Below are 26,662 nucleotides of genomic sequence, written 5' to 3'. Positions count from 1 at the left end.
AGTGGGTCTCAATTTGGTCTATGGAACGCAAGATCCTTGACGAATAAAGTCGATGCAGTGTCAACTCTGATTATAGATAATGATATTGATGTGTTAGTCATCACTGAGTCATGGCTTTCAGGTGACCAGAGGGATGAGCCTACCCTTGCTGAATTGAAATTATCCCTTCCAAATTTCAATATTATCAATCATCCCAGAAAGACATCTAGAGGAGGTGGTATCTGTGTCCTGTATAGGTCTGCTGCGCGTTGTGTTGTCAATGACACACACAAATTTTTGTCTTTTGAACTGCTAGATCTCACGATTCATCTCACTTCTTCATCTACTGTTCGGGTTTATTGCATTTATCGCCCACCCCATTCCTCTCGTCACACCTTTACCAGCAACGACTTTCTTGATGAGTTTTTAACTCTCCTCGAGGGTGCTGCTGTTGATGCTCATCCAACCATTCTTCTTGGTGACTTTAATATACATGTAGATGATTCTGCTGATAGTTTCGCTCAGTCTTTTCTCAATGCCGTTGAAGCCTTTGGGTTTCATCAACATGTTAAGGGTGCCACTCACCAAGCAGGCCACACACTTGATTTAGTCTTTAGTAGGAAATCTGAAGATATTATTTCCCATATCACTGTATTGCCATCTTGCCATCTGATCACTCCGCCATTCTTTCCGCCATTAATCTTAAAAGCCCACCAAACCCTAGAAGGAAAGTTAGCTTTAGGAAGCTTCGCAATATTGACACCAACTCTTTCCGCCATGATATTAAACAGGCTTTGTTGACTTCCCAGTGTACATCTTGTCCTACAGAAGCAATTTCAATGTATAATGACATGCTGAGTACTCTGTTGGACAAGCATGCCCCTGTTAAAACCGTGACTGTGACAATTAGACCCAATGCCCCTTGGTTCTCTGATGAGATTAGGGAGGCCAGGAGGCGTCGGCGTCGTGCTGAACGTCGCATGTTGAAGTCCGGCACGCAGTCTGACATGGACCTGTATCGTCAAGAATGTGAGCTGTACTACAGTCTGATTACCGATGCAAAGTCCCAGTACCTGAGAAAAGAGATCGCGAATGCTGACTCTAAACGACTATTCAACTTCGTGAAGAAACTGTCCACCCCTTCTGACTCTTCTATTTATCCTGAACACTCATCTGATTCAGAACTGGCGCACAGGTTCAGTATGTTCTTCATGAAGAAAATCGATGATATTGTGTCTTCCTTTGTATCTGACGTGAACCATTTGGAGTTATCCGTCCAGGCTCCTGAGAACTCTTTGAACTGCAACCTGAGCGAGTTTAATCCGGTCACTGATGAACAGCTTCGACGTCTCATCATGCTATCTCCACCAAAATCTTGCACTCTGGACCCTCTTCCAACTTGGCTGCTCAAAGAGTGCCTTGATGAGCTGCTTCCGGTTCTTAAAAACATCATTAACACATCATTGTCATCGGGTATAGTTCCAATACCTTTCAAGACATCTCTTGTTTCCCCTCTGTTGAAGAAACCGAACCTAGATCCCGATGTCCTGAGCAATTACCGACCAATTGCCAATCTGCCATTTGTGAGTAAGCTTCTTGAAAGGATTGTGTCTACACAGTTAATGTCTTATGTTGACAGTAATCATCTGCTTCCTACAAACCAGTCAGCATATCGCAACCTCCACTCAACAGAAACTGCCTTGTTGAAAGTGCTCAACGATCTCCTTCTTGCTGTCGACAAGGGCAATGAGGCTGCTCTTCTTCTTCTTGACTATTCGGCTGCGTTTGACACGCTCGACCACACGTTGCTACTACAACGACTTAGTAATGACTACTCCATCACAGGCACTGCCATCCAATGGATCGAGTCATATCTTCAAGATCGCACACAGAGGGTGATAATCAATGGGACCTGTTCACGTCCTAGTCCTATCAGCTGCGGAGTTCCGCAAGGATCCGTTGCCGACCCCCTTCTTTTTCTCCTCTATACAGGTCCACTCACCAGAATCATCAATTGTCATCATGGAGTCAACTACGCTATGTATGCTGACGACACTCAAATTTACATAACTATGTCACCTGGCGATAGGATTGCTGCTGTTAATTCACTGAGAGAATGTCTCAACGACATCAAAGCCTGGTCCACTGCCAACAGACTCCGTCTGAACGAAGACAAGTCTGAACTCATCCATTTCTCATCACAGTTTAGGAGCACAGTTCCTCTACCAGATCTAACTACTCGGGATGGGATTATTAAGGTCTCTGACTGTGTTAGAGACCTTGGCTTTACTTTGGACAAACACTTAACTCTTAAACACCATATCACAAACATTTGTAAGTCTGCATCATGGGGTATTTTCAAAATAGGGAAGATCAGGCGTCTGCTTGATCAATCATCAGCTGAGCGGCTCGTCCATGCCTTCGTCTCCTCCTATCTGGACTACTGCAACTCCCTCCTTGCCGGCCTCCCTCTTTCTCACATATCCCCTCTCCAACGTATCCAAAATTCAGCCGCTAGATTAGTCTCCCTTAGTAGGAGACATGACCATATATCTCCTGTTCTCCGCTCACTACAGTGGCTTCCAGTCCATTCCCGTATTACTTTCAAAATCCTACTTCTGACGTACAAAATCACACGTAATCTTGCACCCATATATCTTCAAAACCTAGTCTCTCTCCGCTCCTCCTCTTCTGCCAGACCCCTCCGTTCATCTTCCTCTCTCCAATTACTTCATGGCCCACGTACAAAAACCCGTTATGGTGACCGAGCCTTCTCTTCCATTGCTCCCACTCTTTGGAATAAACTCCCTCTGTATATTCAGAATGCCTCATCTGTCGAATCATTTAAAATTCTTCTTAAAACTCACCTGTTTAATCAGTTGTAATTTTTTTTTCCTCCTGGAGGCGCACACAGTTATCAATTATTGTACCATTGTATGACATGTATTTTTCTTTTCTTTTCTTTTCTTTCTTCTTCTTTTGTTACTGTTAATGCTGATTTTGTTAATGTTATTGTGTTTTCTAATCTATTTGTATGAGTAGCAAAGTGCGCTTAGAAACGTCAGTATGAAGCGCCATATAAATGCAATTATTATTAATTATTATTATTATTACAAGTGGCTACATTTATGTTTTCATACTTTAAAGGTGTCTTACCTGTCACGTTCCTTAATTATTTTACCCCAAATAGTGCAATCCATGCCTACAACACTAGACGTGCCAACGAGATGTTTACCTTTTTACAGATATAAGTTCTCAAAGACTACAATTAGATACACTGGAGCAAAATGCTGGAATGAGTTACCAACTTTTATTAAAGAGAGTCCAACACTGTCATCTTTTAAACGTAAATACAAAATGTTTTTAATCCAAAGTGCAATTGAGTAATTATTGTAATAATTTTGCCACTTTTTCCCCTTTTTTATTGTTGTGATGTTTCTTTGTTGTTTTTGTTCGTTAATGTACATTTGATGGAAATTGCGTCCTATTTATTGTTTGTAAAGGAATCGGCCTCGATAGGCTTCATACGGCCTTTACTGATCCCTCACGTGCTATGTTTGTATATACTTTTCTCTTCTGTTTTGCTGTGAACGTGATGTTTTCTTCTTAGCATTTGAAATAAATTTGAATTTGAATTTGAATTATTACTTACTAGAATTGAGATTAAAGCTTCGAACAGGTGAGTTCTCATTTAAACTTTCTATTCTATTGCGTAATACTCGTTAGATATTACGTCAGGAGACTTTAAAGCCTGTGACGATACATTTTTCTCCTAAGCATAACATATATGTTATGTGAATAACTGAAGCACCTACCAAGAGGTCATTAGTTTTCTGATATACGAGTGACAGCCTGGAAAAGCTCATTTTGGCGTCTTTTGGTTTATTGTAGAAGCGTCAAAACGTTCTTTCGTTTGACCATCCAGTGCAGTCACTGGTACACCACCCCTCTGGTTGCGGCTGAAGTTGATGCTGCTCGAGTGCTATGCGCTTTGTAGTTATCAGTATTGATACCTGCTGATATAAGCACTTCCTTCAGCCAACGAGCTATAGTTTGTGATGATACACTTTTGTGAGGTTTCTTGTAGGTGATGAATAGCTGTCGTTCATCCCTCTGAGAATACTTGTTCTCTCGATATACTCTCTGAGGTACCTTACTACGCACGCCGTCTGTCTGGAGGATAAGATTCCAGGGTAACCGAAAACCCAACATTCCTTGGTCGGTTCTACTTGATCAGTTTTTCAAAGCGAAATGTAATTGAACTGTTTCTCATTTGTAAATGATCAAGATCCATGAATTTCAGAGACTGAATCCTTTGCGCTGAAGTCAAATCAATGATCCTGTACAGTTTCAATGTTAATTTCTTCAGAGACAGCGACTTTGCTGGTGACATAATACGTAACAATCTAAAAACAGGACCTGCATCCCAGGTTTCCATGTATCTGGGCAAGGGAGTCCGTAGGTGAAAAAAACTCCTTTCAGGAACCGACAGACTAAGGGTGTGCACCAACTGTACACGAACAGTGGCGTATCTAGGGAAAACGGCGCCCGGGGCAAGCGAGAAAATTGCGCCCCTAATTTCTGAAAAAGTGTTCAACCCCATCCCCATCCCGGTATAGGAACTATAAACAAACTCCACATGATATGCTTTTTCAAGCACTTAAAAGGGGTCTATTTGAGGGTGACTTAAATGTAATGAATTTTGATAAATTTTGGCGAGCGAGCGCAGCGAGCGAGCCGAAAATTTTTGTATTTCAGCCTACAAAACATGGAATTCTTATCATTTTTTGCTTACTAAATCTTACAATTCTAATCAAGATATAGTGACGGCCTTATAGATAACGATTTATACCAATAATCTGAGGATTTTAAAAAATACTCTAAATTAGTACGCGCGAGTGAGCCGAAATTTGTATATTTCCGCGTTATCAACACGTTTTGTTCTTATCTCTCTTTTTTTTTTTTGGATAAATTTTGGCAAGCGAGCGCAGCGAACGAGCCGAAAATTTTCGTATTTCAGCTTAAAAAACATGGAACTCTTGTCATTTTTTGCTTAATAAATATTTCAATTCTAATCAAGATATAATGACGGCCTTATAGATAACGATTTATACCAACAAGCTGAGGATTTTTAAAAATACTCTAAATCAGTACGCGCGAGTGAGCCGAAATTTGTATATTTCCGCGTTATCATCACGTTTTGCTCTTATCTCTTCTTCGTTTTTTTTTTGGATAAATTTTGGCGAGCGAGCGCAGCTAGCGAGCCGAAAATTTTCGTATTTCAGCTTAAAAAACATGGAACTCTTGTCATTTTTTGCTTATTACATCTTACAATTCTAAAAAAACATAGTGACGGCCTTATAGATAACGATTTATACCAACAAACTGAGGACTTGAAAAAAAATACTCTAAATTAGTACGAGCAAGTGAGCCAAAATTTGCGCGTCATCATTACGTTTTGTTCTTATCTTGTTTGATTTGGGGTTTTTTTGCGCCCCCCGTATGTTCGAAACTGTTGGCGCCTTCTTTTAAACCAATTGGCGATCGCTTCAGAACGAAAGAAATTGCAGCCGCTGCTCCGTGAAACATTTTGCCTGCTAAATATAAAATGACAGGTGTGAACACAATAGACATTGTCATTTTGTCCGCGTCATCATCACGTTTTGTTCTTACCTTCTTTTTTATATAAAATTTGGCGAGCGAGCGCAGCGAGCGAGCCGAAAATTTATGTATATCAGTTTAAAGAACATGGAATTCTTGTGTGAACACAAAGAAAATTGTCATTTTGTCCGCGTCACCATCATGTTTTGTTTTTATCTTCTTTGATTTGGTTTTCTGCCCCCCCCCCCCCTTCCGGGCGAGTTTCTCTTCTTCTCCTTCTTCTTTTCTTTTTTTTTATTTTTTCCTTCTTCGTTTTTTTTCTTCTTCTTCTTCGTTTTTTTTTTTTCGTTTTTGCGCCCCCAAGGAGTGGCGCCCGGGGCACGTGCCCCCCTTGCCCCCCCCCCCCCCTAGATACGCCACTGTACACGAAGCATCAGTTAGTGTCAAGAAAGATGATAAAGAACTGCGAGCTTGGTTCATGGTGCTGTAAGCTGCATGTTCCACATGATAGAGTTTACTGAGAAATTTGAGGACATCCGTAACATCCGCATAGTAGCAGTTGTTGATATTGTTGTCACGAGAAAACTAGTACCATTTTTTAATGTAGATACTGTATTGCGCCTTGGTGGAATCCCTCCAAGAAGCAGCCATGATATTAATGATGTCCCTCGTAATTCCTCGGTGCTCTAGTGGTGTGCACATAATCTGCAACAAAGGAGATCAAGACTTGCATGTAAGGGATGTGGTGTGTTCGAATTCGAGAGTGTTAGGAGTGTCTTGCTCCTCTGAAGCAACATAGGTTTCCCAATGGTCATTTCTCGCAAGAGGGGAAACCATGCTTGACTAAGCCAATTGGGTACGATGATTATTCCATCTGCATTATCCTCCCTTATTTTTTGCAGGCATTTTGTAATCAGACAAAATGGGGGAAATGCATAGAATTTCAATCCATTCCAATTGAGAGTGAATGTATCGACTGACACTGCTTCTGGGTCAGGTAACCATGAAACAGCTTTAACGATGTATACCGACACTCATAGCGCTCGCGTTTCGCCATTCTCGAGTTGACGAAGGCGGACCGCGGTTCGGTTCAACCATTTTTTTTTTTTTTGAGAGGGGAGGGGTTGTGATCTGTCATTTGCTACTCTGCTAGAGTTGTGTACAATCTCCGAAGTTCACGGGATCAAACACTATTGAAATATCCATCAGACAAATCAGAAGTATACCATCGGTGACAGGGTCTTCTTGTATGATGTACTAAAGTTATGGAATAATCTCACTTTTGTAAAGTAGGCAGCTACAGTCAATGAGTTAAAGACCAAGTTAAAAACTCATCTTTTTGATGATATGTTAGAATTATGCATGTCATGATTATTTTGTAATGCGCAGTAAAGTATATTATTGCAGCAACTGCGCAAAATAGATGTCCTTTATTATAATTTTTATTATAACCGTTGTTGAAGGTTACACCTTATATATTTATAGCCATGACTTAGCTCTAGAAGAAGGCCTATAGATATACATGTAATTGGACCGCCAGTGTATCAACATGAAGTAGGACGAAGAATGTCAATCCACTCATTACCAGGCCATACTTGAACAAGGCAATACCAATCTGGATGCTGCTGTAGAAACAAGGAGTTTTGTGGTGAGTGTTTCATTGAGTAGGACAACTTATAATGCTTGAAAATACACCACAAAACAATGAAGTAGTAGATCTAAAACGATATTCTGATGCTTAATGTCTTTTTATTTCAATGAGATTACTATTTGCAATATTTTCATTGTCAGTTGTGTTTTGATATCTTACATTTCCTAGAATATTCTTTACCCATCCATGTCCTGAATATATCTTAACCCTATTAAGCCCAAGCTATTTTGACCCCTCGCAGGCCCAAGGGGAGGGGGGCACATTGTGCCCCCTATATAACTTTTTTTATTATTTGATGTATCGTCGTTATATTTGGCACGTGGGTAGAATAACTCATATTCTACATGACCGTACATTTGAATTTTCACAAGGTCACCCATGGAGGGCGCTATTTACCAAAATATAAAGAATTACAAAGGAAATATGCTAAAAACACGATTTTTCTGTATAATTTCTTTATCCCAATTTTATATGTCTTATTATAGACCAATCTTTTTCATATTTGCCACAAATGATAAGCAAGTGGAATTTTATGAATTGTTATGATTGAAATTTCTCAAGGTTACCACATGGGGGCGCTATTCATATCAACATAGTGATACATTATGAGACCTGAGATGAAATGTTTGGGATGGGTACATGTATAGTTATGACATTTCATATTTGCATAATACTGGAATTTTGAGATTGCAAATTGATGATATGATTAAATTAATGATATTAGAGGCATAACTTGGGTGAAGGAATCCAAATAACTCAAAATATAAGGGCAATCTTTAAAGAATATTATTGTTTTCAATTATCTCTATTATATCTGTTGTTTTATGCCTTTGTCACATAAAAACAAAGGAAATAATAAGAAAAACTTTCCAGGACCATAATTACTATGAAATTTGCTCCTTCAACAAATTTCAGCCAAGAAACACCCATTTCATACACTGTAATGCTGTTAAATAAAATGGGAACAGGAAAAAGATGCAAAGTCTGACTGACATGGTTGTCAGTTTATGGTTGCCATGGCAACCAGCAACATCAAATATAGCTAAATTATATATTAAAATGTTTGCAATAAGATTTTAGGAAAAGTCACCAAATTTGGTTGAAATCAGATTGAGGGCGAAGGAGTGGCAAACGAAAATCTGGTAGGGGGGGGCACAATGTGCCCCCGTTTGGCTTTATAGCGTTAATTCATTTCCACATTTTCATACATATTTTGTATGTCCATGTAATTGTATCCCCCGAACAGACTTGGGAGGATACTATGGATTTGGCCTCGTTGCGCCGCCGCATCCGCGTCCACCGCAGAGATTTTCTTCTGAGCGCTCTACTGACTGCAGTTCTTCTTAGATCATCTTCAAATCTGGTATGAAGGTGTATTATGGTAAAATGAAGACGCCTATTGTTTTCGGTGCTGGCGCCCTCGCTTGTTCCGTCTTTATACGTGAAAAGGTAAATTTAACAGGGTCTACTTGTGTGTGCGACGATGGCCTAGTTTCTAGATCGATTTTTTTTTTCAAATTTGGTATGTAAATGTATCATAGTCAAATCTATACACCCACACCTATTGATAATGCTGCCCTCACTGTTCCACCTTTTACAGGGTCAAAGGTCGCCCTGATATTGTCAAAATTTGCAAAAGTGATTATTTATGCAATAACTTGATTGTTACTCAACGGATTTTATTCAGACTTGCTAAGGAGGTGTGTAGGGCTCACACCCGTAAATACAGTGGAATGTCCCAGACCCCTTACAAATTCGTACCAAAGATACCAAAATAAATGAAGAAAAAATTAATTAAAAATCAATGATGTAGTTTGGCAAAAAACTGAATAGCTGTGGATATTGAGTATGAATTCCTCTACAAATTGCATTTTGGTTGGAAGATGAAAGCTTTTCTGGTGGAATTTGAGGGAACTATATTTCATTGGGTACGTGTACGGAAAATGGGTGACTTTTTGAGTGACAAGAACTCGTATAGTCTGGCTTTGCGGACCCCTGGACAGAATTTGAACTGAATTATCCACCCTGAGAATTTGATGGATGAAAGGGTATATCTAACTTATCCAGGTTAGTGAAGCTGAAACACCTCATTTCTCCCAGCTATTTTACAGATTTTTTTGAAATTTGATTTTTAACACACATCCCTATGGGGAAATATTTATGGGTGTGAGCCCTGTAGAGGATGCATGCAATGCACACAAGTCTATGGGAAGTATTCATCCCATACAAACTCTGCTGGTTTATGTTGATCTATTGTGTCAGATCTCTTCCTCCCTCCCCCCTTCCCCTTCCTACCCCCCCCCCCCCCCAACTCTGTATGGCCACAATTTGTTTTCTTATTATGTTGTTGTGGTATAGATAGATCTTTGTACATAGCAGTCATCAGTATCACACAACTTTGAATGACTGTGTTATTTTAATGTATTTCTTTGTTTGGCTACCACTGAAACAGGTCAAAATTCATAAAGTTAGTCTGCTTGACAAAACAAAGTCTTTTCAAGTATTTTGTAGGCAATAATGTGATGAAGACACCCCCCATAATCAAAGATTACTGCCTGCGTCTAGGTATTCATCTTATGAAGAACTGATCAACACTACATTTTTATTTTTTTTAAACCTCAAAGGGCATGAGTTTCAAAAATGTCCCTTTTAGAAGCTTTATAACCCTTGAATGTGTAATTTCCCATATGATGTAGGTGCAAATCTCATCAAAAACACATTTATGATGTCTAAAAGTCAAATGAGAAATATGACCTCCACTATAGAGGATGCATGCAATGCACACAAGTCTATGGGAAGTATTCATCCCATACAAACTCTGTTGGTTTATGTTGCTCTATTGTGTCAGATCTCTTCCTCCTCCCCCCTTCCCCTTCCTACCCCCCCCCACCTCTCTCCTCTACCCCCCCCCCCAACTCTGTATGGCCACAATTTGTTTTCTTATTATGTTGTTGTCGTATAGATAGATCTTTGTACATAGCAGTCATCAGTATCACACAACTTTGAATGACTGTGTTATTTTAATGTATTTCTTTGTTTGGCTACCACTGAAACAGGTCAAAATTCATAAAGTTAGTCTGCTTGACAAAACAAAGTCTTTTCAAGTATTTTGTAGGCAATGATGTGATGATGACACCCCCCATAGTCAAAGATTACTGCCTGCATCTAGGTATTCATCTTATGAAGAACTGATCAACACTACATTTTTATTTTTTTTTAAAAAAACCTCAAAGGGCATGAGTTTCAAAAATGTCCCTTTTAGAAGCTTTATAACCCTTGAATGTGTAATTTCCCATATGATGTAGGTGCAAATCTCATCAAAAACACATTTATGATGTCTAAAAGTCAAATGAGAAATATGACCTCCACTGTACGGGCGGTCATTCTACGTGGAGGACTCAACAGTTTGTGGTGACGGCGCCCTCAGCGTTCGGACTTGGATGACATGTCACGTTTCTTGTGTGCGCTGTATCAGCCACATTTCTTATCAGATTTTCTTCAAATGTGGCAGAAAGGTGCATAATAGTGAAATGAAGATGCCTATTGTTTTTGGTGGTGGCGCCCTAAGCGGTAGATATTTCAGGGTCTGCTTGTGTGTCCGATCCTGGCTGTGTTTCTTGACTGATTTTGTTTTTCTTCAAATTTGATATGTAAACATATTATAGTCAAATTTAGACACACTTTCACATTGATACAGCTGCTCCCACTGTTCCCCCCTTTTACAGGGTCAAAGGTCACCCTGATCAGGACAAAATTTGCAAAAATGCTTGTTTATGCAATAATTTTATTGTTACTGGATTTTACTCAGACTTGATAAGGAGGTATATGGCTGGTCATTCACATGAAGGACACAACAGTTTGTGATGACGGCGCCCTCAGTGTTCCGGCTTGGAGGCCATGTCACATTTCTTGTACATGCTCTCTAAGCCACATTTCTTGTCGGATTTTATTCAAACTTGCTATGTAGGTTCGTGGGGGGGTATTATAGGTGACAAAAGTTTCTATTGACAGCGCCCTCATTGCTCCGACTTTTCAGGATGCCATGTCATATTTCTTGTATGTGCCATTCTACATGTAACCTCCTTCCTCATGGGATTTTATTCAGACTTGCTAAGGATCGGCGAACGGATGGTCATTCTACATGTACATGTGGGACACAACAGTTTGTGGTGGTGGTGCCCTCAGTTCCCCAAGTTTGATGCCAGTCACATTTCTTGTCGGATTTTATTCGAACTTGCTATTGAGGTTTATAGGGAGTTATTCTAAGTAACATAAGTTTTCATTGCCATTGCTCTCATTGTTCAAACTTTTATAGGATGACATGTCATATTCCTTGTATGTGCTATATACCAGCCTCATTTCTGGTTGGATTTTAGATTGTATCCTGCGACAGTTGCCATATTATACAACATTCTGGCCTAAAAAGTAATCCAGATGGGGTATGGGAGACGGGTTCGGGGAAACATGTGCTCAAACGGGTCTTCTGTGCGAGTGCTCTAGTTAATACTTATTTATAAACACTTTGTTATGAAGAAAATTAGTTGAACATCCTAGGATCTTAAATACTTAAGTGATAAATTGAGCAAATAAAATGGGATTCCATCGGGATTCGAACCCGAGACCTCAGGATTGCTGGCCCGGTGCTCTACCGACTGAGCTATAGTAAGACCTATTACAGTGTTCGTCCCAGAAACCCTCTTTAGTAGATAAAACTGTACTCTTCATAGGAAACCCTCTAAAAGATAAATAAATAAGAGATGGCAAGAACTGTGTATGGTTCAATTTTAGATCTTTGATAATGCCATCGTGCTATTTTTAATAGGATTTCCCAATTTCTAGCTAGAAGACGGACAGGATGTATACTTTTTCCTCCTTTTATTTCTCGCTTCACAAGTTAAGTACGCCTTATTGTACATATCCTACTTGCCTGCTAAGACGTTCAATTAGTTCAATTATCTTATCTTTGCAATTATAATGTGTGACGTTTTATGGATAAAAACGTTTTATATCGTAGCGATTCACCTCGATTTGTAGCTTGTGTTTGTAAAATAATTCTCCTCAAAACGGTACATTTTTCATGAAACAGAATAACTGTTTTCATGGATGCATCTTCTTTTTCTGAATCCTGCTATATTAATAGACGATTATTATTTTCTGTGAATTTATACTAAACTAACACCTTCGCAGATGACTTTACGCCCCCTCTAGATCATGTAAAGCAGGTGTGTACTGCAGCATTGACCATTTTGTGAAATGTTTTCTTGTAAACTTCATTTCACAACTGGGTATTTTTTTATGTCCAAATCATTTTTTTTTTCTAAGTAAGTGTATCGAGTTTTGTGGATAGGAAAAAGGGTATGTTAGCATTTTTGGAATTAGACTACTCGCACAGGAGACCCGTTTGAGCTCATTGTATCCCCCGAACCCGTCTCCCATACCCCATCTGGATTACTTTTTAGACCAGAATGTTGTATAATATGGAAACTGTCGCAGTCCGACAAGAAATGTGGCTTATAGAGCATATACAAGAAATGACATGGCCTCCAAGTCGGAACACTGAGGTCGCCGTCACCACAAACTGTTGTGTCCTCCATGAAGAATGACCACCCATACACCTCCTTATCAAGTCTGAGTAAAATCCAGTGAGTAACAATCAAGTTATTGCATAAATAAGCATTTTTGCAAATTATGTCCTGATCAGGGTGACCTTTGACCCTGTAAAAGGTAGAACAATGGGGGCAGCAGTATCAATATGTAAAGGTGTCTAGATTTGACTTTATTATGTTTATATACCAATTTTGAAAAAGAAATCAGTCAAGAAACACAGCCAGGATCGTACACACAAGTAGACCCTGAAATATTTACCGCTTCGTGTATGAAAACGGAACAAGCGAGGGCGCCACCACCAAAAACAATAGACATTTTTAATCAACTGTAAGGCACCTTTTTGCCAAATTTGAAGAAAATCTGATAAGAAATGTGGCTGATACAGCGCACACAAGAAATGTGACATGACACCCAAGTCGCAACACTGAGGGCGCCGTCACCACAAACTGTTGTGTCCTTCACGTAGAATGACCATCCATACACCTCCTTAGCAAGTCTGAATAAAATCCGTTGAGTAACAATCAAGTTATTGCATAAATAAGCACTTTTGCAAATTTTGACATGATCAGGGCGACCTTTGACCCTGTAAAAGGTGCAACAGTGAGCGCAGCATTATCTATAGGCGTATAGATTTGACTAAGATACATTTGCATACCAAATTTGAAGAAAAAAAAATCGGGCAAGGAATAAAGCCAGCGTCGCACACACAAGCAGCCGTGTTAAAGTTACCTTTTCATGTGTAAAGACGGAACAAGCGAGGGCGCCATCAAAAACAGTGGGCGTCTTCGTTTTTCCATAATACACCTTCATGCCAAATTTGAAGATGATCTAAGAAGAACAGCAGCCAGTAGAGCGTTCACAAGAAATCTCTGCGGCGGACGCGGCGGACGCGGCGGACGCGGACGTGGACGCGGACGCGCAATGAGGCCAAATCCATAATATCCTCCGAATTCTGTTCGGGGGATACAATTAATGTGGATAGATCTCATCACACTTTTACTGAATTTTGTTTATTTTTTCACAAACACTCACACACGCAAAACCAATTAAAGATCTTGAACATTTCAGGGGGTGAGGGAGGGCAACTCTCAAGGGTAAAACCTTTGCAACTCTCCTCTTCAATCTCATATCTTCCTTATGCAATTATCTGGACACCCTATACAATTGATTGGTCTATAGGTGGCGCTGTTCATCTTGTCTGTCTTGTGGGCCTTCTTTGCCTAGTGTCGGGCTCGTGAGTCTTTAAAGCGTAGTGTCAGTCTCGTGGGCTTTGTGAGCGTAGTGCGGAACGCGTGGGTTGTATTACCAGTGTGCTGCATGACTTGTGAGTTGTATGACTCGTGGGTGTCGGTCTCGTGACGTGCACCCATTATGGAAATCCTTGCCGGAACAAATCAAATCACGCGAAACATTTTTTCCCTTTCAAAGCCACCATGAAAAAGCATATTAAACTGTAAGGATTAGTCAACATTTGATTATCTCATTCTTCAAATGGTTCATGCAATCGGTATTTCGGGTAACATTCAATGAATCTATCCAACATCAAACCATTTAGCAAACTTCACGCCTATAGACACGGAAAAAAGGCATGTCCTATGAAACACGCGCTTGCTAAGCGAACGCAGCAATTCAATTCCTTATTCTACATGCTAGAAAGAAGTTTACCTATACAGCACCAGCACTCATTGCACTCACTCCACCCTTTTTAACATTGTCACTGCAATGCAACTCCAGAATATCGGATACCCTGGCTTCCCTTTTGATTTGTACTTACAAATTTATATATATATTTATCTATTGAATCTTTTCTTGAGGTTGTCGTCTCTTCAAGTCATTTGCCTAACGACAGTTATTTCTCTATCCTGAATTGTTTAAGCCAACATACCTTTCCACTCTGTCATCAAAATGTTGTGTATGAAATTTTACTTGTTCGAATGTACTGAAGGTAAGCCTGACTGTTCTTGAAAAATGAAATAAAGAAACATGCTGCACTTCATTTGAAATACGTTCAATGCTGAAAACAGAATAAAATCCGAATCCAACTTGAACTTAACCGAACCGATATGTAAACTTATGATTGCATTGTCATTGGTTGTACGAGATCCTAAAAGCTACAGAAAATACACATATATTAATATACACTGCGTACGCATCGTTGAGTCATTACGTACGCATGGTTCCCTCACAACACTAGCCTTTGGACAAGGCCTCGCGCGCTGCTTGACTCTCAGCAGTGTCGGAAAATAGACTAACGCAGTGTGCGTGACAGCAGTGATCGCTGGACCTAGCGGCGAGGCCTTTGCTAAACTTGCGGAGCTCATATATTCGCATGTGAATAAGGGTCTTACATGTTCAGCAGCTAGAGACGATCATGGCCAATCATAATAGTTTTAATGGATTCGTTTATTGAATGATGGGGGAATCTGTTCAAATGTGCTAAATAATTAATAGTATACAGTTCAATGTTCTATTAAACATGGCTTTATTGATAATAACAAAAGTGTATTGAATGACTAGAGTATTCATTAACTTGCTATATAAGTAGGTCTGTCGTACATTTAAAATTTTGCTCCGCTGTTGTTGTTGTTGTTTTTTTTTTCAATATCCTACGTATAGTGGTTCGCGCGATCTGTTACGTATTGCACATCCCGTGAACTTTGGACTGGGTACCAGGTACTTGGTGCACATAAATGTACGTAAACACTTGTATGAATGAAACGAAAGTTCTTCGCCTCGATTTGAATGGCAGGATTGAGCTAGCTGCTGGTGAATTACATTGTATGTCTAATTACTCAGAACCTCCACCAGTAGGTGAAACCTACTACGGTCAGTAGAGGTTGTGTTTTCGGTTCCGTATGTGTGTTTGTCTGTCTGCCTGTCTGTTTGCGTACTAGACAACTTGAGACAGATGAACACATTTTAAGTGACCAATGCTACCTTATACAACCCGATCACTTTCATATCACAATAACAATCTCATGCCACACAAATATGAACATAAGATTATATGCATGTACAGCATGCTGAGACACACCAACTTACATACACAAACACGCATTCACAAACACAAGAAAACACACACACACGCACGCACACACACACACAATCTATACAAATTTATGTAAATGCATCCCACATATATCATTACACACATTCCCACATTGCATAGTACATACAGATGGTACTATCTTGCAGATACTTAGCACCTAGGGCGAATAAAAGTTCATGTCAGGCAAGCACACAACTAAATCATTGCAGTCTACTTGTCCAATCAGGCAATTTAATCAGTGTAGCCTTTACTCTACTGAGGAAAAAAAAGTATTCAAGTCATTGTGGTCCTACAATATAGTCTGGGGACTACTGTATTAATCTTCTTAAAATGAATGTGACACTGGACGTTAGCTGGCGAATGACCGTTGCACACACTATACATGAACAAAATCAATAAATATTGTATCTTTAAAAGAAGGCGAAAAAAAAGAGAAATGAATCTACAATATCCACTTGTCGCGTCGACCAAATGCACGCAAAGTAAATTTAAGCAACATTTCAGTACCATAACAATTTAATACAATAATTGAATGGCTACAACATGTATTCATTTATTAATTCCTATATAGCAGAAGTATTGTACATTTCAGTACCATCACAATTTAATGCAGTTATTGAATGGCAATGACATTTCTTTAAATTTCTTTAAATTTATTTCTAATAGCAGAAAAAGTCATCATTCCCTACCCCGTATAATATTCAAAGAAGTGTCTGTGTGATCACAAGTCAATGCAAAAAAAAAAAATCTTTATATTTCTTACAATACAAAAAAAACCTTCCATTAGTGCGATGAAGTGATCTTAGAAATAGATAAAATAAAAAGATGTAAACAACAGTAAAGCAAATCATTTCATATTCATCACAAATAAAATAGAAAATTTGGTAAAAGTACAATTAAGTTTGCATGGAGAATATCTATAGGTGGCATACAGTAATCAAGGTACAATCACAACCCTTTAAAGTCTGTCCATTACTATACTACTGTGCATTAGCACGTGTGTGTCATGTGTGTCTGTGACTGGGTATGCCTATGTTCACCTGTCAGTCTATGTGTGTATATTTGCATGTATAGCACTCGATATATTTTCAACAAATTCCTCTACTGCCTGATTACAGTTTCGTATTAGGACAGAGCCGAGTTAATTCAGTTAGGGGAAAAAATAGGATATGAACAATTGCTCATCAGGCAGTGCTAGAAAACTAACCACAACCTCGTGTGCATAATCATCAATATCATATGCGTGCTGGACCAAAGTGGAATACGCGGGTTATTTTCTTGCAATCTATGCCCATCCCAAATGCTATGGTACAGAAGAGAACCCTTACCCAGTCATCTGGTTCTGACATGAAATATTGTATTTCCTCCTTTATGCACTCCTTTCAGCAGTGATGGAATGATACATGGGATAGTGGGAGTCCTTTTCATCCACTTACGTGTCTTTCAAGTAGCTACTGAAATCTCTGCACTGATGACGAGTCCGGTAGAATGTGACGGTTCTCTCAGTTTCACTATTTTGACTCAAGTAATTCTTTAACCAATGATGAAAATATCTTGGCATCTTCCTGAAGTGGTGAGTTGACAACAGAATAGCGGATGTTGGGCCTATCTGGTGCCTGTATGTTAATTTCAAGATGCTGAAGGCCCAAACTCTCTCTGAGGTTATCTCTTGTAAAGGTGAAGTATCGTTTTATTTCTATTTGCAGTATATGATATCGTGACGAAAAGGCTTGCGCTGGTTGATGATTTTGAGAGGGAAAAAAATTGCAGTCGATGTTTTCGTGACGAGATTATTTTCGCTTGTTTATTTCGTAACGAGTGACGTGCGTTATTTGAATTCGTTAAGAAAATATTTGCAGTTGATGTTTTCGTGAGGAAAATATTCGCAGTAGTTCATTTCGTGACGAATTATTTCCTGTTGTTGATTTCGTGACGAAATCATTCTCGATACTTTATTTTGTAATGACTATTTTGCACTAGTTGATTTTGTGACAAAATAACTTGCACTTGTGGATTTCATGACGAAATAATTCGCAGTTGATGTTTTCAGGGCTAAATTATTTGCGGTAGCTGATTTCATGACGAAATGACTTGCGTTAGTTGATTTCCTGACTAAATTGAGTGCACTATTAGTTTATTAATTCAGGGACGAAATGATCTGCAGTAGAATATTTCAGTTTCAGTTTCAGTTTCAGTAAGTTTTATTTCTCCACTTGTACGTAACAGAAGATAAGTATAACAATATCGAACATATTCACAAGTCATGAAAATCAAAACAAAGTGTCGCATTACAAATATATAATCATGTGAAATAATACATAAATATCATTTCAGATTTTTAAGTGTACAGGTGGAGGAGACCGTTATCAATAAGCAAAACGCTTGACTTGGACAACGGCCTCTGAACATAATATGCCTTGTAACAATTTTTTTTATTTAACTAAAGGAAGAAACAGAACAATTATACACACGTATAACAAATAATGTAAATCTTTAAAGTATTCAAAATGTCATTTGACCAAAAAGGACAACACAAGGTGGAATGTATAAAGACGAAAGAAGGACAAAACAAAACAAAACAAAACAAAGCCCGAGAATTGGGCACCCGAATAGGAAGAGTAGCGGAGAGAGAGAAGAGAAGAAAAGCGATGACATACAGTGTTCAGGAGTTGGGAACAATATAACAAAAGCGTAATTTCTAATTCGAGTGGTACATTGCGAGAAGAACGTTTTCATAAGATGATTTAAAACATTGGAGAGAAGAACTGCGTTTAAGGTCATCATTCAATGAGTTCCATACATCTAGACCATGATGTCTGATGGAATTTTGAGCTATAATGAGTTTAGGGTTTTCCAAATGATGATCTGTCTCATGACGGGTAGGATATGAATGAATACTATAATTTGAAATATACATATCTTTAAAAAAATCAGGGAGCTGATTGTTAGTATGTTTATACATAAATATTGCTGTTTGCCATGTATGTATATCAGAAGTAAAGAGTCTTTAAGTCATAAAGCAAAGATTCAATGTGTGCTAAGTAGTGTGAACCGGTAATAAGTCTTACAGCACGTTTTTGTAATCACCATATTTATTTTGTTAACACCGCAATTCCCCCACACAATATTACAGTAGGTGATATGGGGTAATATGAGTGCATTATAAAGAATTTGAAGGGTATATTTGGTAAGATATTCTCTTACTTTCCAGAGGATCCCGATATTTTTTGATATTTTTGAATAAACTCGGGGTATATAATCCAGTCAGTCGTCACGGCGCACCGTGCGAATCTCGCACAGAGCGCGGAGGACGTATGCACGCTCGGAGCTGTCATGAATACATAATTAGCTGTGCAGTGTTCTTTTTAAACTATCGTTGTGCAGCCCCAGCATAACATTTACAGCTCATTTTTACATTAAATGAAAGAAGAAAACTCACGGTCTATTTTAATGACAATGATTTGATAATACTGGAAAGGGAATTAGGGTAAAAATACGAGTAATTTCACGCGTTGAAAATATAAAATTTCAACCCGAAAGAAGTGGGTCAAATACGTTCTTTAATAACCACCTTGCATCTCTTTCAAACTAAATAAGTAGGATACTTGATTATCTTATTTTCAAAATACGGAAAAATCAAGTCACTCCATCTTTTATACCTCATGGGATCCAGCAAATTACAACAGTATGTCACATCGCTCTACATTGCTGGATCGTGATTGGTCAGAAACGACGTTCGCATGACGTCATCACATCGTCCGCTACTGTGGTTTTTTGACTTCCTGTGTCGGGTCTCGAAGACTGAAACTCGGCTTAAACGTGTATATAATAGGTTTATTCTGTCATATTCTGTCAAAATTTCGTAGATAATTATTTAAGGATTCGTTATCGCCACTTTGTGTTCGTATGGATTTGTCATTTGTTTGACTACTTGCAGATACGAGCACGTCAGCAATTTCACACGTTGTAAAAAAGAAAACACTTGGGTTGAGTGCCGTATACTAATATTTGTGTCACGATGTTTCTCATGCCTTTTCTTTTCTGAAATGTTCCATTGTGATTTTCTTTTCATGTTAATAGTTTTACATCAAGTTGTCTTGCAAGTTACGGTTTGATAAATAAAATAACCTTGTGTCTGTTTTTTTCCTTGGACATTCTCACTCCTTCAAATTATATTTTTGGTTTTGATGATATGTCCGCTAGATTATAATTCATCCATTAATTTTTTTATTTTGATTATTTTTTTTAACTGGAACTTGGAAGCTGCAGCTGGGGAGTACTGGTGATTTGCATGAATGTTAATCTTAAATAATCTGATGAACTATTAATCATGCCACATGTTTTTATCATTATTGTTATTATATTATTATCATTGTTATTATCATTATTATTATTATTATCATTATTATTATTATCATTATTATTCTAGAGCCCGAAGGCCTGGATTCATGAAGCAAGCAGTTTCGTTTTCTTTTCAGGGTGATTATTTAAAATGTTAATTTCCCCTTCTTTTTTTTTTTTTGGGGGGGGGGACTCCCAATTCCACAGAAGACTCTCTGGAAATGAACAATTATGAACCAGCATAGAATCAGAAGCATGTCATTGAACAATCTCCCTGAGAATTGCATTTCAATGTTGGCAGCTCTATATTATGAATGCAAAGAAAATACTTTCAAGGACACGCCAAGCTTCCCGCCATATGTAGGAAAAATCTTGACTTCGGCGATCACAACTTCCGGTGCAAGTCTCTTTTAAGTCAGTTTTTGAACGAATTTTTAAGTAACTTACAGATATTGCATCTTTTCGATTTTTAAAACAAGTATCGGTACATGCTTCCTCTGCCGAATTAAAAAAAAAAATTAGAGTATGAAAAGTTTTATACCAGCCAGGATCCAGCAAAAAAGAGGTTTATGTTTCGAATACATCAAAACTACGAGCAAAATATAAGGTAAATTTAACGAGAGATTAAACATTGAAAACATTGAAAAGTATGGACAAATTTTATATCAAAATGAAGAGTACGAAACAGGTACTTAGTAATTGGACTCACCCCACCATGTCGAAATCGTATACACTAGCGCTAACTGCATGGCAACTATATTGGAGCTTGTACAGAGTCTCGCAAAATCCCGTGAAACCTCAAATTCGCGAGACGGTCATGCGCATCGAGTAAACACTGGCACACGGAACCTCATTATGCCTAATTTGCATACTGCGTGACGACTGACTGAATCGGATCATGTTAGGTGTGAATCAATAGTTACCCAAAAAAATTTTACACAAGACTTTTGATCCAATTGCTTACCATCAATACATAACATGATGTCGTGCATTGGTGTATGGCTATTTCTATCGAAAACATAAGTCATTTTTTCAATATGCAATGATAATTTATTGCATTTAAACCACGTTGAAACCTATAATAATTCTGAATTGACTCTGTAGTGAGAGTATTTAGGTTTTTATGAAAAAAGAGGATGCTCGTGTCATCTGCGAACAAATAAAGTTAGATAACGAAGATGAATGCACTAAATCAATTATATATATCAAAAACAACAGAGGTCCTAAAATCGATCTTTGCGGGACACCACAGAGAACGTTTTGTTTATTAGACTCAGTCGATTGATAAAACACATATTGCTTTCTGTTGTGTAAGTAATCTCTAAACCAGTTTAGAGCTTGGCCGCGGATACCGTATTTCTGCATTTTATGCAAAAGATAGTATGATCCATGGTATCGAATGCCTTACTCAGATCCATGAAAATCCCGATAACATGTTCTTTTCTCATAAACGATTCAACAATTTGATCATGTAATTGAATAATTGCATAATCTGTAGGATATTTTTTTCTAAAACCAAATTGATTAGGAACTAATAATGCATTATCATTCAGAAACCCATATAGTCTTTTATGTACAATTTTTTCTAAAACTTTTTATAAGGCAGGAAGCAAAGAAATTGGACGATAATTCTTCATTTGAGACGAGTCATCTGTCTTGTAAATTGGTATAACCTTGCCTATTTTTAATGAGTTTGGGAATTGACCAGCAGAAAGTGATAAGTTAAAAATATGAGATAATGGATCTGCTATTTGGTTTATTATCTGCTTAACAAGGTTAACAATAAACCCATCATAGCCTTTAGAATGGCTAGTCTTAAGTTCCATGACTGTTTTAATAATTTCATAACGATTTGTGGGTGTAAGAAAAAAAGAATTTTCGGGAGATGACGGTAAGTATTGAGTAAAATGAGCATTTCCCGAATCTATGGTATAGAGGCAAGACGAGGACCCATCTCAACAAAATACGTATCAAATTCTTTTGCGATTTTGAGTGGATCGTTTACCAGCTCATCATCAACATATAAATTACATTTGTCGTTATGACATTTTTCCCCAGTAAAACATTTACTGTATTCCAAAGCGCATTTATATCAATTTTATGTGATTCAATTTTCCGTGAGTAATAAAGTTTTCTGGAAAGTCGTATCACTGAGGTAAGTCTATTTCTATAAAAAACGATATTTTGAATATTGACATTCTGATTTACTCTTCAATGCTACTTTACACAATTTATTACGGGTTTTATGGATTGTCTTATACCATTGATTACCCAAGGTTCTATTTTTTCTGTTTGTTTTTGTGAGGGCTAACGGTATATTTTTCACATATAAATTCTTCAACCTAGATATGAATATATCATAGGCCCTGTCAGTATTGGACTGATGAAACACCTCTGACCATTCTTCATTTATCAAATCGGAAATTAATAATACAATATTCATGGGAGTTTCTTTCCTATACATTTTATAAAGTTGGGGTATAGGCGGCGTAAAATGTAGTTAGTCAATGATAGTGAATATCGGTAAATGGTCTGAAATATCATAAAACAAAATTCCATTGGAACAAGTGTCATGAGGTATACTTGAAAATATATTGTCAAGGAGAGTTTGTGATGTTGTCGAAATGCGAGTTGCTCTGGAGATGTGGGAATAAAGAGCATACGTATTAAGGATGCCAACAAATTTTTGTGAGGTGTATGCATCCATTTTCAGTACTAGCAGTTAAGTCAATATCATAATCACCAATCAAATACACATACTTATTTTCACGCGTTATATTTTCTAAACATAATTCAAATTTATCCAAAAAATTATCTGCAGAATTACAAGGTGGTCTATATATTATTCCTAGAACAATATTCTTTTTATCTTTTTGTAGTATTTCAATAAATAAGGATTCACTGTTTTTTCTATTTGTAAATCTGTTCTTAATTTAAAATCATACTGAGATTGAACAAAAAGCGCAATACCGACCCCCTTCCCGTGACGGCGATCCAAACGCAAACACTGATAATGTGGAATGCTAAATAAAGGAGGTGAATTTACGTAAAGCCCAATTTCTATTATCCCTATAACTGAAAAAGGATAATTCTTTTTTTTTAACGGATGACAGCAGTAACTCTACAGAATCAAAAATTTTTATTAAGACTTCTCGCATTTGTGTGGATTAAACTCAAACAATTCGAACAATTTTTATTTGCATCGTTTGAAATATCTGAATATATCTGATCTTCTAAAGAATAAAACTTATCATTGAATTCTTCTTTTGTATAATAATCACTCGAATGATTTACAACATTTTGGTCGCATAGATTATGATCAAAATTCATATTGTGTATTGGAAAACAACAAAATGTTGTGAATTAGGCAAGTATGAATGAGGAAGAATGGGAACTCATTTGTCCAGAACACTGTTAGGAAAAAGGCAGAAAGAGGGGAGAAAATTCGGGAGAGACGTGAAGACAAAATGATTTTACAATCATATCAAACATAGAACGAAAAAGCACACAAGAAATATATACAATACGTATCATGAACTTTTAACAAACTAAGACGTGTGCTACACGTACTAGGCAGTGGACAGAGCTCCCACTGACGAGAAAAAAACAATTATAAACAATCAGCTATTTACCGGTATACATATATCATAATTGCTTGGCAGGAAAAGAAATCGTCCAAATCACTGTATTATTCTTCACACATATAAAAAAAAACAACCAAATATATATATATATATATATATATATATATATACAGTGCGTATCCAAAAAAAAAAAACGCACAAGATTTGATTTCAAATTTGTGAAGATTGTGTTAACTTTACATCAAAGTGAGTAGCAACATCTTAAAACCACATATCTCCTCTTTCCAATAATATCTTATTTATTCATACACGGTCATGGATGGCTGAGTAATCATTCTTTTTGGACAGTGGGTCAAATTGGACATGGGACCAAGTTTAGACACTGCAAGAATCAATGCACCTTATTAGAAATTAACTTAGCAAATGGAATAATGAAATTGATAATCGCCACTTACCATTGTCTTCTTTCGGATATCTCTTTTTAACATTACATCCCATGCCCCTCAACATGGCCACCATTCCTTTCCACACAGAGATTAGCCCTTTTCTCCATCTCACGCCCAGCCCTGCGAATCATTGGTGCTTGGTGGCGAAGAGAGCTTCAAACTCATCAGTGATTCTTTGTCTCAGAGTTGCAATGTCAGATGGAGGGATAATGAACACTTTGCTCTTGAGATAACCCCAAAGAAAAAAGCCACTACAAGTCAGATCCGGAGATCGTGGTGGCCACTCCACATCATGATACAAGGCAATCACCCAATTTCCAAATACCTCAGCCAATCTGTTTCTTACTGCTACTAGTCGATGGGCTGGTGCGCCATCCTGTGCCCACCATAGGCATCTGAACACACCCCTTTGTTGCACAGGAAAATTTTCCATTAATTCAGGAATCACATGTTCATTTAGAATTTGTAAGTATCCATTTCCGTTCATGTTGTTTTCAAAGAAGAAGGGCCCTAGGAGCAAACCGTTTCCACAAAGTCCAGCCCAGACATTCAGCTTTTCTCTACGAAAATCGACGTCATAGTTAAATGCAGAAACTGAAACTTGGTCCCAACTCCAATTTGACCCACTGTCCAGAAAGAATGATTACTCAGGCATCCATGACCGTGTAAGAATAAATAAGATATCATTGGAAAGAGGAGATATGTGGCTTTAAGATGTTGCTACTCACTGTGGTGTAAAGTTAACACAATCTTCCCTAATTCGAAATTAAATCTTGTTGCGGTTTTTTTATACGCACTGTGTATCCTGTATGTATATACATACATACATATACATATATATATATATATATACATAATATATTTCGCAATCAATAAACACTAAACACCTCTGGTCTCCTTCGTCACAGAAATCCTAGAGAGGAGGGGGGGGGGGTACATCTGGCCGGCGGCAGTATCCTAATCCTCATTACATTTCGGAAAGTAATAACAATCTCTACTTTGTTATTTCCCTCATGAAAAACAAGAACAAAAAGACAAACTAAAATACAGCAAACTAAGAGGCAACTTAGTATAAAAAAAAAAATGGAAGCCCCGTGTGTTTACCTCGGGATGAATACTAGTCGAACACCTCATAAGAGATGAGCACCCTCTAAAAGGGTGCAACCAAGGAGGTTTGAGAAATGGAGTAACAACATTCTCATTCCCTTTGATCCCATGTTTAATGCCGCCACTCAGAATTATTTGAAGTAGGTGCTAAACTGGAGCTACCTCACAGGTAGGAAGACAGCTGGTTCATGTGTTATTGCATCATGACTAGTCACTCTCAAAGGAAGATATGTCTTTATGATGGTAATTACTTTTCGCCGTCCCTTCTTACAAAATCAAGCGATACATATATGTACAGACACGGGGATGTGTGAAAATTATTCAAAAATTGATGAAATAAAAAGAAGAATTACTCGAATGTGCATGACTTTACATTAATCTAACATATAAATAGATAAAGAACTACATTTGAAAATTATACTATTTCAGTTTCATTTGTCGGAAGTGATCGGGAAGATGATAAAATCGGCTTTGTAGTGAGGGTACAGTTTCAAATATTTTCACGACATTTACACTTTTGCACATAATCCTGGACCTGATTTACTTTTGTTTTATATGTTTTATCATTAAGTAAACATTCATTCTATTTTGATAAAAATAAACAAACAGAATATAGCCGATATTAAGTTAGAGTTTAAAATGACGGCGGCATGGAACCCGGTCATCAAAGGCACAAGAGCACCTGTGGAATTCTTTTGTGTATCAATAGAAAAAATGACAGCTGTTTGAATAATTACAGTCAGTTGGAACTCCATCTCTTAAACCTCCTTGGTGCAACTTTGCAGCCCCCAGAAACACATGTGCAAAAGTTTGAACTGGGCAGCTCATAGGGCAACGACCAGCCGACTATGTGAACAACGATGACGTGACAACAATGATAAAATGTTTCGTATCAACGACCATGTGTTTCAGAGTAACAAAAGAAAAAAAAACAAACATAACAGCAAAAGCCAGGGGGCAGGCCAGACAACCTGTTGGCTATCAAAAAGCAATGTTGTATCACATAATATTACGATGACACGTGTCCCCATTTTAACACACAATAGTAATGTTACAATAAACAAAATTCACTTTTGAATTACAAACTTTTCGCTCTTAGAGCCTGAGTGGCAAAACTCATCAGATTGTGACGTAAAAGACTCTTCATGGTGTTCACGCCAATTGTTACACGTTTTCGAACGAATAAACAACATTGAAATTAACGAGGGGAGTGGAGCAATGACCCGTCAACTCCAAATCATTGAGTCTATTTTTACGTAAATTACAATGAGCGTCTTTATAATGTGTGTGGATGTAT

General features: G+C 37.8%; 1 protein-coding gene across 1 annotated transcript in view; it reads left to right on the top strand.

Moving 5' to 3' along the window:
* Positions 1-830: 830 nt before the first annotated feature.
* The window catches only part of LOC139741820 (tryptophan 5-hydroxylase 1-like), a 147,532-nt gene continuing 121,700 nt past the window's right edge, over positions 831-26,662 (top strand). The window contains exon 1 of the mRNA XM_071652404.1: positions 831-1,415. Within this exon, the coding sequence (XP_071508505.1) occupies positions 831-1,415 (585 nt within the window). The remainder of the gene's footprint in view (positions 1,416-26,662) is intronic.

This window comes from Diadema antillarum, unplaced genomic scaffold (assembly GCF_040938485.1).
Source record: "Diadema antillarum isolate AM-2024a unplaced genomic scaffold, OU_Dant_1.0 seq00000955_RagTag, whole genome shotgun sequence".
NCBI lineage: Eukaryota > Metazoa > Echinodermata > Echinoidea > Diadematoida > Diadematidae > Diadema > Diadema antillarum.
This window is presented reverse-complemented; position numbering and strand designations above follow the sequence as displayed.